The following is a 16,143-nucleotide window of genomic DNA, read 5'->3' on the forward strand; positions in this document are numbered from 1 at the left end:
GGGAGTAGAACAGATCTGCACAAGAAGCTAAGTGTGAGGAGTCTTTATGTCGAAAACCATGATTTAAATCTGGTCTTACTGATTAGTGATTTAAATCATGATTTAAACCTATTTGATTTAAATCAAACCCACCCTGAATTGTAGCACACATTACGCAGTCCTTGCCTCCTCAGTCCCCTACCTTGGGCTGGCTTTGCCTGTACTCAGCTAAGTCAAGGAAATAGGCAATGGTGCAGCACCAGAGAGTCGGGTTGTCGGCTATCTGCCAGGGGCAGGCAAATTCCCAACGATTTGCCTCCCTGCCTGCTGATATCTGGCAATCACCAGGAGGAGGCAGGTTGCCTGGAGATTGCCCTACATTGGCACTGGGCCTGGGCAAATGGGCACACACATTTTTGTAGCAGACTCAATGATGAGCTGTCTAGTTGGCCATCTATGACTCGGAGATTTATGTGTGTGTTTATTTATCTACAATATCTATATCATGCTTTTCAGATTATTAAGGGTGATGAGGATTCAAAGCAGTTTACAAATCAAGGTTTAAAACCAGTATCAGTGATTACCATCTCTTTAAAAACACACAATCAAAATCCAGCTTAAACAACAATAAAATAAATGGCAGCAAGAAATTAAACTCTAAAACGCCTAGTCTTTCATAAAGGCTTAATGAAATAAAAAGTTTTCATTTGCTTTTGGAAAAAGGCAAGGTAGGGGAATCATCTGGACTTCCTAGGAGAGAGTTCTGTAGTTTCAGGGCCACCGCTGAAAAAGCCCTGCTCCTGACAGAAGTCAATCTGATGTACAAAATAGTGGTTTTTGGGGTCAATTTACAGGGCAAGAGCTGTTTTGGAGCCTACAGAATCCTGTTGTATATCTCAGCTGTCCTTACGGATCCTTTCTATCCACATGCAGTGTGCCTTAGAAGAGGCCTACAAGACCGTTAAGTCTTACAACGAAGCTGTCCAGAAGGCTACAGATCTCATCCATCAGTCTGAATCCCTCCTCGCCTCTCCTTTGCTCAGCTTGAGCGAACTGGAAGAGTCTTGCCTGCTTCCTCACCGCACGCAAGAAGAATTTGAGGCCGCAAAGGCTGAAGTGGAAACATTGACTTCTGTCCTGGGAAACTTCATTAAACCAGAACTCAAGCCACAGTTGGAAAAAACGCTTTGTGATCTGGCGGCCGAGAGCTTGGTAGTAAAGGAGCGAAATCTGAAGAGGAAATCTGATGTTCAGAGGTAGGTCCCCAATTTAATTAAGAACCTGTACTTTTTGTCTCAAGATAAACGGCTGACAGTAAATAGGAAATGTGTCTTTATAACCGTATTAGCTGATAACAATATTTAGTATTCATAGAACTTGGAATGCTGTCCCAGGACACCTTTCCGAGGTTCCTGCATCTTTTTCTCAAAACCTAACAGCTGCCTTATGCTAAATCAGATCATCAAAGTCAGTCTTGCTTACTCTGATTGGCAGTAGCGCTCCAGGGTCTCAGGCGAAGGTCTTTTACATCACATGTAACCTGATCCTTTTCGCTGGAGATGCTGAAGATTGAACCTGGGACCTTCTGCATGTCAGAACTGTGGCTAGATAATAGTTATATCCAGACTACCTTCTGCAATCAGACAAGAGCCCGTTGTTTTCAAAAGATTTACTGAAAGTATTAACCATTATAGTCCACTGGCCCAGATGTAACATCTGGGTTGGTACACGTGTATTGTTGCGAATGAGAGTTAAAGAATACAGTACAAAGTATCAAGACTCAGTAGGCCCAGCCTCCCCCCACAGTTCTCAAAACAATCCCTTTGAAGCTGAGAGAGGGAGAGTTTCCCAGGACTGGAGAAGATGTAGCCAAAACATTCCTCTTCTGCGAGATAGCTGCCAGGGAACCTCTTGGCACCTGTGAAGAAAGCACTTAGCACACTAAAGGAATTAAAATGGAGTTTCTTTGGTTAGCACATACAGAGAAGCATTCTGAACCTGACACTGCATGCAAAGCAGATGTTCTGCCACTGAGCCATGGCCCTTCCTCAACTTTTCTGTGAAAGCTCTGTCATAAGCCCCGAGTCCTCATTCAGTACCAAACCGAAGCTTAAGTACATGCTCTCAGCCTGAATGCATACTGACGAAGGGAGCTCTGACTCTCAAAAGCTCACACTCTGGAAATCTAGTTGGCCTTTAAGGTGCTGCTGAACCCAGTAGCATCTTGCTGTACTGTTTTGCTGTCATCCTTGCTTCCATCTTCCTCTGTACATCTCCCCCCATCCTTGGTATCCATTTTTGGACTGTAAGCTGCTCAGGGCAGGGAATTAGCATTCTTCGAGGCAGAGCAGAAAGTGGCTTCTCCCTGCTTGGTTCTCAGAATTGTAAGGACCTTTCGTTTTAGGTGGAAGGGGATGAAAAAGTTACTCAGCATATCAGATGGGAAGAAGGAATAAATAGTTAATGTATTTCTAAAGTTAAGTTAAGCTAAGTTGTAGTCAAAATGCAAGGTAGACATTCTTATAACAGCCCTATAAGGTAGGCCAGTATTCTCAGGTCCATATAGTAGCTAGGACAGGGTTGCTAGGGAGGCTTATAGACAAGGCTGCTGAGAGGCAGATATTAGAGGGACAAAATTCCAGGGGCCCTGTTCCAAGCCACATGATTTGTTTTCATATGAAACTCCTTATCTTGTTAAAGGCTTTGTATTTGTGGTTCTCACACACTAGAGGATTTATCCCATTATATTCTTTTTTGCCCTTTATATTCAGATCCCAGATCTAAGTTTTTGGCTGGAATTTTATCCGGTCTAAACTTATATACAGACACAGAGGAAATCTCCTTTTTGCTCTCTGATATTGATGTGTACGTTTCATATAGAGTTTCACTTTTTGCCTTTTTGCCTTTGCCGCTATGAAGATAAGGACTAATGCAGCAAAGAAAGAGGTTGTTACCTGAACTTGCAGTTAATCTATTGATTTCTGGTTTAATTGACATCTGTTTTAGTGGACTTCTTCCCATGTTTCGGTAAATCTGTATGGTATACATAATTGTATTTTACCTTTTTATTTTACTTAATGGGGTCTTTGTAATCTTGTGATGGCCTATGGCTATACATAATAAACTCTGATGATGGTGGCTGGGAGAGGGAATCAGAGGGAATCTCTGTCCAGGGGTCCATGGTGGCTCTTGGTTATATAACTACTAGAAATTAGGTAAATAAAATAATAAGAGTGTATTTTGGCAGCCCTGCTGATAGAACGATGGCTTGCCTGTTCTTTTTACTGAGTTTGTGGCTGAAATGAGGCTCATGCTTGGAATATCTCGGGTCACATTCTTAACCACGAAGCTGCATCCAATTTCATAACAGACGCCATAATCCTACCCTAATGCATTCCTGTAATTCATATCAGAGCTGCCCAGAAATTTCTGTGACATTGAAACGTAACAACTAAATGACTTGTCTGAGAATGTCTAAATGGGCCCCATTATGGCTCCCGCTTACCTTTTTCTGTAACTATCCATTTATGCCCTGTTCTGAGCTTGAGCAAGAGGATTTGTTGCAAGATAGGAGAAGGTCAGAAAAAGTTGAGAAGTTGGCTGGCTTGTGTTAAAAAGAGAGCACCTGGCTAGGGAAAAGGAGTTGAGGAGATCCAGGAACAGCCCTCCCATTCTAGCGCCGAACATAAACCTAAAATGGTCTGTTTGGAAGGGATCAAATCACTCAACAAGTCTAAACTTCTACTGCCTCATAATATGACAGAGCTTTTATTTTTAATGAGAAAAACGGGGGAAATCAGCTTATTTTGTATATGCCTGTGTTATGCTTTATGGCAGTGGTAAAAACTGGGAGAGACGATAATTCCATAATTGATCAAAATGGGTACATTTTAACAATCTAATTTAATGCTGTTGCCATCCACAGATGCTTTGAAAAATACCGCAGTTTTACAAGATCCAAAGAGAAGATACGTGCCGATCTTCACGATATAGAAAAGATGCTCGGGAAATCTTTATACCGTATGCCTGGATCTTACAAAGAAGCTCTGGAGCAGTCTGAACAAAGCAAGGTGAAGATAATACCACTTTGTACTCATGTTGCACTTTTTTAGTGTTCATAACACATCTAGAACATGAAAAAAGAGTCCTGTTTTTTAAGAGGGAACTGCCCCATCACATAGAAGAGGGGGATGCTCTGATTTTTAAGCTTGTTTGTGGTCTGAGAAACAGGGTAGAAAAGAGCAAGAATCAAGTAGCACCTGTAAGACTAACAAAATTTGTGGTAGGGTATGAGCTTTCGTGATTTATTGTCTTTTTGCCAGGCCTGCAAGACAGAGACTGGAGACTGAGCCCTACGAGGAAAGGCTGAGGGCCTTGGGAATGTTTAGTTTGGAGAAGAGGAGGTTGAGGGGGGGCATGATTGCTCTCTTTAAATATTTGAAAGGCTGTCATTTGGAGGAGGGCAAAGAGCTGTTCCAGTTGGCAGCAGAGGGTAGGACGCGAAGCAATGGGCTAAAACTACATGCACAAAGGTACCGTCTGGATATTAGGAAAAACTTTTTCACGGTCAGAGTAGTTCAAAAGTGGAATCAGCTGCCTAGGGAGGTGGTGAGCTCCCCCTCACTGGCAGTTTTCAAGAAGAGGCTGGATGAATACTTGTCAGAGATGCTTTAGGCTGATCTTGCACTGGGCAGGGGGTTGGACTAGATGGTCTGTATGGCCCCTTCCAACTCTATGATTCTATGAGATGTTTGACCAAGCATATGGCTGAGGCTGGGGCAGGGTTGAGCCTTCTGGCCAGTCTCCTGTTGGGGGAAGAGTAATGTAACCCCCTGCTCTGGTTTCTGTCGGTTGGTTCATCAGTTCATCTGGTTACCCCTCCACCCCATGGGGTGTGTAGGTTGGGGTTAAGGAAGTATAGCTGCCATTCAGGGTGATGTTTTATTGAATTGAATTGTCTCATTTATGATTTTATTGTTGGTTTTAACTATTGTTGCTATCCGCCCTGAGTCCAATTGTGAGGAAGGCGGAATATAAATGGAATCAATCAATCAATTGATGTAAATATAAATAAAAAACTAAAATATACAGACGTGTTGCTGTCCCATCTTGATGGCCATAATTATGGCCATGATGTAGAATTTTGGAGGGAAGGGGAAGAGCTAAGGCACAGTAGCTTTTCCTGGTGCCTTGTAGTGAGTTTATGGCAGAGATCGGATCTGGAGCAGGGAGTTCCCATTTCTCGTGCCAACTCTCACAATGCAATCCTAAACAGATTTACACCCTTCTAAGTCCATGGAAGTCCATGGGCTTTGAAGAGTGTAATGCTGTTTAGGATTTCACTGTTAGTTACTATACGACTCTACTTCTAAATACATGTCCTAAAATTTTATGGAGAAGTATATGTATCTATTAAATGTTTTCCCCTCCCTTCTTCCAAGGAGCTCAAAATTTCATACTTGGTTCTCTTTCTTCATTTATCATTATGACATCCCTGTGAAGTAGGCTAGGGTTTGTAGTGTCCCCCTTTTATTGTGGGTAAGAGCACTCATTCTTAGGTTCATTCAGCAGAGACAAGCTGGCTCAAACCATCAGCCGTTTATTTGCTCCAACAACCAACTTTAGTTAACATACCAAACTGGAAAACTGAAACAAGAGCTCCACCCAACAGGACCAAACTAAATTACACAGATATCAGGGGAGGAGCAGACTGTTCCATTACATACATACATATATGTACAATGAAGATACTCAGGGTTAGGGATAGGGAGAGTCATTGGCCCAAGGATGCCGTTTATCTCTCTGCAGCTCTTTCCCCAACAGGGCTGCCAGATATTAACATAGCGTTTGGGGGGAAGTCCAGTGTGTCACCTGGAAGTGACATCAACAATCATGTGATGTCATTTCCGCCTCCCACATGACTCCTACCAGGTCAAATGCAATGGTGAGGGGAGGGCACATCTGCTGGGAAGTTGCCCTCTTGAACCAGGCAAATAGTAATCTTGCCCCCCAAACCGTTACACATACTGGATGGTGAAGGTTGTCAATTTTCATTTAAGCTTTTTGCTTATGTTTTAACCTTTGACCTCCCTCACCATCCAGTACATGTAACTGCTAATTCTGTTGCTTTATGATGGAATTCGCACCTAACCTCTCTCTATCAACGCTCTTCTTTCCTCCACTTATGTTGAGATTTACAGTTCTCCATAAGATCTCTCAGCATGATTTTACCTTCACATATCATAGATCCAGAGGAGTTAGCTGTGTAGTCTGTAGCAGCAAAATAGTAAGGAGTCCAGTAGCACCTTTAAGACTAACCAACTTTACTGTAGCATAAGCTTTTGAGAACTACAGTTCTCTTCGTCAGATGCATCATGACGAAGAGAACTGAAGAGAACTGATGCATCTGACGAGAGAACTGTGGTTCTCGAAAGCTTATGCTACAGTAAAGTTGGTTAGTCTTTAAGGTGCTACTGGACTCTTTACTACCTTCACATATGTATCTGAAGAAGTGAGCTGCGCCTCACTAAAGATTATATGGGATTAAATGGTTTCAGGATGGTAGCTCTGTTGGTCTGCAGTAGCAAACTCAGTCCAGTAGCATCTTAAAGACCAACAAGATTTCCAGGGTAGAAGCTTTCAAGAGTCAATCTCCCTTCATAAATGGAATAAATATTATTTGTCTTTAAGGTGCCATAGGATTTCTGGGATAGAAATTTTAAAATTAAAATGTAAACCCTTTTCTGTGTTTTTTTCCTTTAAAGACGTTGGCCTCCCGCCTGGTTTCAACAGAAGAAGATCTAATGAAGTTGAGGCAGGACTTGGGCTCTCTGAGTGTGATGTGCAAAGAGAACGACCGCCTGTGGACCGCCACCACTGTGTCAACTCTGTGGCTGAAATGGCTGGGTTTGCTCAAGGCTGCCAAGGAATGGGAGAGCAGATGTGAAGAGCAGAACCAGGAGTGGAAATCTGTCAGCAAAGAAGTGAGTTGCTTGCGGGGGGGGGGAATTGGGGGGGGCACCTTGCTGATTGCTGCAACTGTCAATATTCCATTTGAATAAATTTAGTGATCGTTTCAGGTGGGTAGCCACGTTGGTCTGCAGCAGAAGAGCAAGATTGGAGTCCAGCATCACCATAAAGACCAACAAGATTTTCCAGAGTACTGGACTCGAATGTTGCTATTTTAGTGATAAGATATCTTGCCCTGTGCCGTGACTCCATTGCTGCTCCGTGCACTTGATGCTCTTCCCCTGGTTGGGTTACCTTCCCATTCCTCCCAGTCTTTTTTTAGTGGAGCTTCACAGCAGAGATTTGAACTGAAGTCATAGGTCTGATGATTTAACCACTACACCAAGTTGTCTCAATAGGAAAGCTAAATACACCGTTAATTTCAAAATCAGTGAAGCAGTTGGGGTTCTGCAGAACGTTCCACTTAAACATTATGTCAGTATTGAGGAGCCTTTTTGAGCAGAGCTAGCATTGAGCCACCCAGGACTGCCCGCTCTTTGGGGTGGGAAAAAGCTATTTTGGATGCAGAACATCTTGGGCTACCAGTTGGCCACCCCTGCTTGGTTTATTTAGGTATTTATGCCCTAGTTTTCTCCCCAATGCGAACTCAAAGCAGCTTACAGCATCCTTCTCTACTCTTCCATTTTATCCTCACACAACAACCCATCTAATGAAGGGAGCTTTGACTCTCAGAAGCTTATACCTTGAAAATCTTGTTGGTCTGTGAGATAGGTTAGGCTGAGAGAGTGACTGGGCCCAAGTTCACCCAGCAAGCTTCCATGGCAGAGTAGGGATTGAAACCTGAGTCCAGATCCTAGTCTGACACTATGAACACTATATACCACGCTTGTTTGTTGAGAACCTGTTTAGTTATTTATTTTATTTATTCCCTGCCTTTCTCCCCATTGGGGATTCAAAGCAGCTTGTGTCGGTCAATCCTCCATATTATCATAACAACCCTGTGAGGTAGGTTACTCTGGGATCATGTGACTGGCTCAGGGTCACCCAGAAAGCTTCCGTGGCCGAGCGGAGATTCAAACCCGGGTCTCCTGGATCCTAGTCAGACATTCTAACCACAATATTAGAATGTTAAACACTAAATAAATAAATATTAAACAGAATACAATATTTATCAAATAATATAAATGCAGACTTTGATCTCTTAAGAGCATTAAGTATTACTGTGATATTCCTCGTGTGAAATACGATCTTCAGCAGATCTTTTAGTAGCCCCTGCCCTGTCTCGCTCATCTCTCTCGTGTTCCGCTTCCTGTCTTTCTCTTCAGATTGAGCGAGAGACAATCATTCTGGACAATCTTCAGGAAGATTTACCTGAAAACCCCAAAGGAAAAGAGAGAGCCACCCAAGAGGAGCTGCAAGAGTTTCTGGAATGCACAAACTGTTATGAGGACAGCGTGAATGCTGAAGAATTGTTGCTTCGCTTAATACGCCGTCGCGTAAGGAACGTTCTAAGCACCCCCCAGGGTCCCTCTGAGAAGGGAGAAGGTGTTTTGAGGGAAATTCAGGTCATGCAAGATCGACTGAAAGAGTAAGTATGCTCATAATACCTCTATATTCGGTTGAGTTTAGCAAATCTCTTCAGAAATTTCCTTCAGTTCTTCATAATCTGAAAGATTGCCACAGAGTATGCTCTGTGGTTGATATTGTCACAGATGCCTCTGTGGGTCAAACTAACTCACTTTGTGGGTCACAATTGTGGCGCAGGGCATGATGTCAGAGCCAAGCCCTGTGCCTAAAATGCTGTATTTTAATATTTATATCCGCCAATTGAGAAATTTTATTGTATATGGAGTAGTGTTTTAATGTTTATTTATAATGGTTTTTATTGTTTTTAAACTGCATGTTAGAAATTGTATGTTGTTACACCGCCCTGAGCCCGTCTGAAGCGGAGGGCGGTCTAGAAATGCAATAAATAAATAAATAAACTAGATGTGGTGGCATACTGCCGTGGAACCACTGCCACCATTATAAGGCGAGTTAAAACATGTAGCGCTCTTACACACACACAGGGTGCCTTTTCAAGTGCTTAAACAGATGTAGAGGTGTTTTGACACTTGATACAGTGCATGAAGGGGGACAAGAAGAGTGCCTCAGCCCACTGTGCAGTTTGTATTTTAAAATCACCTTAAAATAGCAGTGGTGGTCCTGTGGCAACCATGAGGGTGCTGTCACATCTAGTCTGGCCCTGTATGGCCCTACTTTCAGAAGCCAGATGAGTGAATAGGAGGAACAGGGCCTTCTCAGTAGTGGCACCCAGGTTACAGAACTCTCTGTTCACAGAAGGTCATCTGGGCTTTGAATTTACAATCTGTTAGGTGCCAGACAAGGTTTTTTCCACCCTAGACTTTTAGATAGATTCCACCACTGCCACCCTGGTGGACTTTTATCCATTGCCTTACTTTTAATAATAATAATAATAATAATAATAATAATAATAATAATAATAATAATAATAATAATAATAAAATAGCAACATTCAGTTTATATACCGCCATTTAGGGCAACTTAACGCCCACTCTGAGTGATTTACGAAATGTGTTGTTATTATCATCATGACAATCACCCTGTGAGGCGAGTGGGTCTGAGAGAGCACTGAGAGAGCTGTGACTTTCCCAAGGTCACCCAGCTGGCTTTAGTGGAGGAGTGGGGAATCAAACATGGTTCTCCAGATTAGAGTCCTGCCCCTCTTAACCACTACATCAAACTGGCGACTGCTGTATTTAGGAAGTTTCATTGTCTTTTCCTGTGCTGCTGTATAGAATGATTTTACAGGCCATTAATCTTAGTATTTTAACTGGATGCTGTTTTAATAGTTTTAGCTGCTAGTTTTAATCAGGTTTTGCTGCTATGCTGAAGTTTTATTGCAGAATTTTATTGCTTTTATTGTTATTTATAATGCTGTTATCTATTATGTTGGTCACCTTGTACGTATTTGTACAAAGAGAAGGGTGTAAGCATTTTCAAAAGATAGATGAAAATGTGTATTGGCACTGAATGGCAAAATTAATGCTTAAGAAGATACTTTCAAGATGAAAGACGTGCAGTTTTCATGCACTGGAATGAAAGGGCCAGACCACATGTGGTCCCGGAAGTTCCATGCGTAGAGATTCCTAATTTGGCAGTTTCATGTCAGATTCTCCCTTTGAATTTTTTTTTTTAGGGCCCTGTGATAGAGACTTGAGGAAGGAGGCAAGGATACTATCACTTGTCTCTTCCTGAATCCTTTCAGAGTTGCTCCTTCTATTTCTCCCCTCCTCCATGCGCGGCAGAAACGAGCTTTGATTTAGATTTTGTTTCTGGGTTTCTTTTGTCTCGAAGTTCAATATTAAAAAAAATCTATCCTTGTCAATCTGTTCTCCTTTCCCACCTGTGAGTATTTTATTGTTCTCGTTCTTAAATGAAAAAAGGTGCTTTTTATTGGTATGTGTCGCATTTTTCAAACGTGTGCAGATTTGGGGATTCCTGTAAAAAAGCAAGATACAGATCTGGTAAAACAGCAGGATTTGAGTCCAGTGGCACTTAGAGACCAACAAAATATTCAGGATGTAATCTTTCGTGAGTCAGAGCTCCCTTCATATGAGGAGAAATGGCACTCATTTCTAGTCTTGTTATAGGGAGGCAAAACGTCCCTTCCTGCTCCTTCTCTCTGAATTTCTCTTTGATCAAAATGGAATTGATTAGAAACTGATTCCCAGTTCTTAAAAAGTGGTGGTGGTGGGTGGATTGTGGGATTTCAGGGAGAAAATGGATAAAGAGGAATTGATAGAATGTTTCTTAAGAACCTTTCCCATTTCTTAGATTTTGGCTTTTGTCAAAACCTCTACTGACCATTGTTCCAATTTTCTCAGGCTCTGTCAAAAAGCTCAAAAGCAGAAGGATTCTGTACTCTCTGAGATTCAAGACCGGGTCAGGACCAGTGACGAAATAGATGCAGTGAAGAATTCATTGCAAGACACCGTGTCTTTGCTCCACGACATGGACTTAGAGGCGCTTCCTGACAGGACAGCAAAACTTGAGGTTGGTTGTCCAGTCCTCAGTTGAAGGCAATACTGTACTTTTCTATTTTTGTGCATATAAAAGCCTAGCCGCAGTGGTCCTATATAGAAATGATACTATGTTTATTTTCCAACTGTTTATCCATTAGTCCCAACAAAAAGGTTTAAATTGTATATTGTGATCTTCAACATTTCTTGTATTATCATATGAATTTGTGACCAAATTGTTTTTGCTTAAAGGCAAGTCCACCAAAGATGATAAAATGTTCCTTCATGTTACTCACATTTCCACCATTAGTTTAACATATGTTTACTCATTTTTGCTAATTTATCAGGAGACGTATACCACCGATACATCATTTTATAGAAATTTTCTTTTAAGTGTGGAACTCAAAGTGAATTTGAGCCCCTTTGCCCACATATTTTCCCGCACGTCCATTGGTATATTATACCCAAAATTTTTAGCCCATTTTACCTTACAATCTTTCACAAATTCTTCTTCCATTTCAAATTTCAACAAAAGTTTATGTATTTTGGAAATAACATGTTCGTCATTTGTACAAAGCTCTTTTTCAAACTCTGTCTTTTCGTAATCAAAGCCCCATAATTTTTTAATACTTAATGTCTTTTTTTCTGATATGAGTTTCTTGCAAGCAAATGATGTCAGCTCTCAATTTTTTCAAATATTAAAATATTTTCCATCTTTTTTGAGGAGCATTCACCCCATTTATATTGCACATTATGCATTTGTAATCCATACTTGGGCATTTTCAAATGCCACACCGCTTGTGTAACTTCTCTTTTCATGGGTTCTATAGGGCTTAGGAAGCAACTTACACAAAATTTTAAGAAATCACTTTTTTTTCTTTTAAACTTTTTAACAATTAATAAAATACAACTTAAAAAAAAAATAAACTCTTAAGTGCAACCATAAAAAAAACTCCAAATCAACAATGTCCTTGAAAAGGCAAACAGTTCAACATCCAAGAAGTGATGAGTCCTCTCTCATCCATTTGAAGCAGCTGTACCCCAGGCTTCCGTCTTCTTGTTGGGAATCATAGCCCTGCAAAAACAACACAATCCCAGTAACACCAACCAAACACAACACACAAACACCACTTTAAATCATATTTTACATACAACATTTGATTACCTTATTCAAGGTGATAAGAGCTTATAATTTATTAAGCTCCCCGCAAACAGCCTCTTCCTCAGCAGCCTGCCTCTAGCTTCTGACTCCACCCCACTGAGCTAAACCAATTAACCTCACAGGGGTTACACTTGCTTTACCCCATGGGCGCGGGTTGCAAGCAGCACGAAAAGAGGCTTCACCTGAAGGGGAGCCCATCCTCCCCCCCCATCAGGTGAAACAAGCGGCAGGTGTTTGAAACTTAAAGCACTCCTTTTCATCTGCTTGCAAGCGGCATGCAAAGGGGCGCTTTCAAACGCCACGCAGCGGGGTGGGAAGTTTAAAGCATCCCTTTTCTTGCTGCTTGCAAGGCTGCATGAAAAGGGTTGCTCTGAACGTCAGTGTGCTCTGTAAAGATCCCCAAATCACTACGGAGTGTACCGAAGCTTTTAAACGTACAGATCCCAAAGTGGGTTATCCTGAATTGTTTTCTGAATCTTTTTCGGGTACACACCCCTAATAGGAGCCGTGAGACGCAACCTCTCAAGGCCGAATATCTTGAAAACTGGCGCTGGCCTGCAAGTTCTGAATTAACAAGTCAGTACAATTTTTAGCTAGGCTGGAACCAGGCTGCAACAATTTACAGCCTGAACCAAAGTTCAGTGATTTTATTTATGTCATTTATAGTCCGCCTTTTTCACTCGCATACAGGGCTTAATTAAGCATATGGTTTACACTGAGACCATGGAAAGCCGCTGCTGGTCTGAGAAGACATACTGACCTTGATGGTCTGATTCACTGCAAGCCAGCTTCATATGTTCATGTGCAACTGTATCGTTGATGCGCATGCGCCCTATTCAGATGTCATGGGGTTGTGCACAATCTCACACCCCCCCCCGTACCACACATACACAAGTGGCTGTTGGAAAGTGTTGTTTGAACCAGGCAAAAGCTTCTGTCCTTTAAAGTTATTTGGAAGAGAGAATTTCAGTGGATGCCGTTTTTCTCCTCTCTGTGCAATCTGCTACGTGCATCCAACTTCCTTCTTTTTCACAACTGTTAAAGAGTCAGGATTTCAGTTCTTCTTTTGCCTCTAGTCAGCTGCCATTCAAAGGACTGATGCAGCTTTTTATGCAAATATATATACAGGGCAGATCTAAGCAGAGTTAATGTCCATTGATTTCAGTAGGCTTAGAGCCAAGCTACAAGTGACGCCTGACAGGTTGGACACTTGTCAGCTTCCCTCAATTTTTGATGGGAAATGTAAGCATCCTGATCTTGCAGCTGTAATGGAGAGCCAAGCTGTAAAACCAGGACGCCTACATTTCCCATCAAAACTTGAGGGAAGCTGACAAGTGTCCAACCTGTGTAAGGCGTCACTTGTAGCTTGGCTCTTAGAAGGATATAACTGCTTGGGGATTACCCTGTGACTGAGATAGGGGAAAGGAAGGAATGTTAGTGTTTTTTTCATGTTTTCTGTAATACAGGAATTCTTTCAAGGATTTATCTTTTAAGTTCTTTTAATTATTAAAAAAAATGCTGGCACCACCTAAAAGGTGGGCCTTTTTAAAGGCTGAAATGCCTCCTAGCTTTGGGGAAAGTAATTGCAAACGAAATGCATTTTCCATCTGGAGATCCGAGACAAATATCCCAAAATGTGTTTCTTTTCTGTTATTTCTGTCTGAGGACAGAGATCGGATCAAGTTTCTAGGCCACAAGCAATAGACGATTGTCAGGTTTCTTTTGCTGCCTGAAATCGATATTCTTTCTGCAGAACTGGAAGCTTCTGTTTTGCTGGGGTGTTTCGTTTAAGTAAACAAAAACGAATTCTCTGAATTTGAGTCTGTTACTTTAAGCAGCCCTTTATTACTGCTACAACCTTTTTCTGGGGGGAAAAATATTTTCACGTTTTCCTTCGTTTTAGCAATGAGCATGTTATGAAGTCACAGAGGTGTTTTTTATATGCCTGAGATATTATTTCATCTGCCTTGACAGGTCAATGAAATGGTATCAGGTTTAATTTATTCTTCATGAGCTGAAAAGCATCATCTGGCTGAACAAAGCGAGCATCTCTCAGGTTTAATCAGCTTGCCTTACATAGTCAAACAAAGCTTTGTAATTCAAAAAATGACCCGTCTGTATCCTAAGCACAATAGATTAAAAACAACCAACGACTATTAAATCCTTCCCTTTCTTAGGAGATCCAGAGAGCAACTGACAGTCAGAAACAAACTTTTGAGCAGATCATGGACAAGTTACGGATCAAGTATTCTGAAATGTACACAATAGTTCCTGTCGAGATTGAAAGACGTGTGGAAGACTGCAAGCAAATTTTACAAGGCTTAGAAGAGAAGGTAAAAGCAGCATTTACCCATTTCAAAACTCAAAATAGGTTTTTTCTGGGTTCCGTGCTAAATGTATGTATATTGTGCTATTCCATGCAGAAGTTCAGAGCAGGTGTCTCTCCCCCCACCCCAGGCACTATACTTGCAGAGCTCTCTGTGCATGGGGCATTCCTGAGCTGTTCACTACCATATTTATTAATCTCCTATCCAGGTTCTGAGCAGAGTGAGTAGCTTTAAGAATTTAATAGCATTGCAAGCTCTCAAGACTATTCCATAGTCCCTAAAGCATACATAGCATGTTCAGTTCTCTAAAACATCCATATGTGACCCCTAGAGAATCTTCCTTTTTGAAAACCTGGGTGGCTTAAGTGCTAATGTTAGTTGCGTTGCCCTACTTGGTAAAAGAACACTGCCATGAAGATAATATCAACCATTTTGACCAGTTTGGTGTAGTGGTTAAGAGTGCCGGGACTCTAATCTGGAGAGCCAGGTTTGACTCCCCATTCCTCTGCTAAAGCCAGCTGGGTGACCTTGGGTCAGTCACAGCTCTCTCAGAGCTCTCTCAGCCCCACCCACCTCACAGGGTGATTGTTGTGGGGATAATAATAACATACTTTGTAAACCACTCTGAGTGGGCGTTAAGTTGCCCTGAAGGGTGGTATATAAATCTGTTGTTGTTGTTGTTGTTGTTGTTGTTGTTGTTGTTGTTGTTGTTGTTGTTATATTAGTAGTTGCATGTAAATTTGTTTTTATTTGCAAATGTTTTGTGATTTGGAATGTTAGCAAAATGAGCCAGTGATTATCCTTCTAAATGTAAATAAGACACTATATCGTTTCCTTAAGCCTCAGGAACCTGTTTAACAGTAATTTTTTTTTAAGGGTGGAGAGCAGTAAGAGCGATATAAAACCAGGGGAAGAATAGGGAAAAGGAGGTGACGTAGAGGAGGGATAGAATGCTTTGGTACAATGTCACTGTAATCAAAGTAAAGTCGTTGAATCCTTGTATGGATAACAAAATCAACGAGGCCATCCACAGACAAGATAGGGGGTCTCTGTATACTCAGGGGACCCCCCAAGCAAGTCCAGGAATACGTAAAAATACGACTTTGTAAATTAACTAAAAAGAAACGCCTGACGATTTACGAAAAGACTAAATATGCCCCAGAAGGGATGGAATGTTGTAAGCAGTGATGAATCAGTTAAAGGGGGGAGACGAAAAGGTGACTTGCTGAAGCCCCCATAGAAAATCCTTTGGGGCAATATTTTGAGGGGCAGGAGTCGCAGATTATTCCACTACTCATATCTCATGGTGGGCCTCCAGCTTTACTGAAACAGTAAATATTTCCCAATGAATTTGTCTCTCAAAGAGGGGGGCGGGGAAACCAACCTCATTGAAACATCTAAAGCGAATAAGGTTTCGTTTCTGGATTTCTCTTTCCTTTTTCCTCCATACCTTTGCTTCTTCCTGATTTTATTTTTTCCCCTTGTTTTCAGGTCAACGCTGAAGTCCTGAAAAATTCCCCTCACTACACCACAGATAAAAAAATAGAAGACATTAATAAAGGCCTCCAAGCTGTTGAAAACATGTTACAGCAGAAGAGCGCAGACATAACGAAAGCAAAAGAAATACAAAAGGTAATAGCTTGCCTTGCTTTTAACTCCATTT

At 41.5% G+C, this 16,143-nt stretch overlaps 1 protein-coding gene across 2 annotated transcripts in view; it reads left to right on the top strand.

The window, feature by feature from the left end:
* LOC129323834 (nesprin-2-like) overlaps nucleotides 1-16,143 on the top strand; it is a 256,004-nt gene that overhangs the window by 78,100 nt on the left and 161,761 nt on the right. For both annotated transcript variants that reach the window (XM_054970582.1, XM_054970583.1), the window contains 7 exons: nucleotides 913-1,235; nucleotides 3,905-4,049; nucleotides 6,744-6,962; nucleotides 8,274-8,536; nucleotides 10,857-11,025; nucleotides 14,331-14,486; nucleotides 15,972-16,112. In XM_054970582.1, the coding sequence (XP_054826557.1) occupies nucleotides 913-1,235; nucleotides 3,905-4,049; nucleotides 6,744-6,962; nucleotides 8,274-8,536; nucleotides 10,857-11,025; nucleotides 14,331-14,486; nucleotides 15,972-16,112 (1,416 nt within the window). The remainder of the gene's footprint in view (nucleotides 1-912; nucleotides 1,236-3,904; nucleotides 4,050-6,743; nucleotides 6,963-8,273; nucleotides 8,537-10,856; nucleotides 11,026-14,330; nucleotides 14,487-15,971; nucleotides 16,113-16,143) is intronic.

This window comes from Eublepharis macularius, chromosome 2 (genome assembly GCF_028583425.1).
Source record: "Eublepharis macularius isolate TG4126 chromosome 2, MPM_Emac_v1.0, whole genome shotgun sequence".
NCBI classification, from domain to species: domain Eukaryota; kingdom Metazoa; phylum Chordata; class Lepidosauria; order Squamata; family Eublepharidae; genus Eublepharis; species Eublepharis macularius.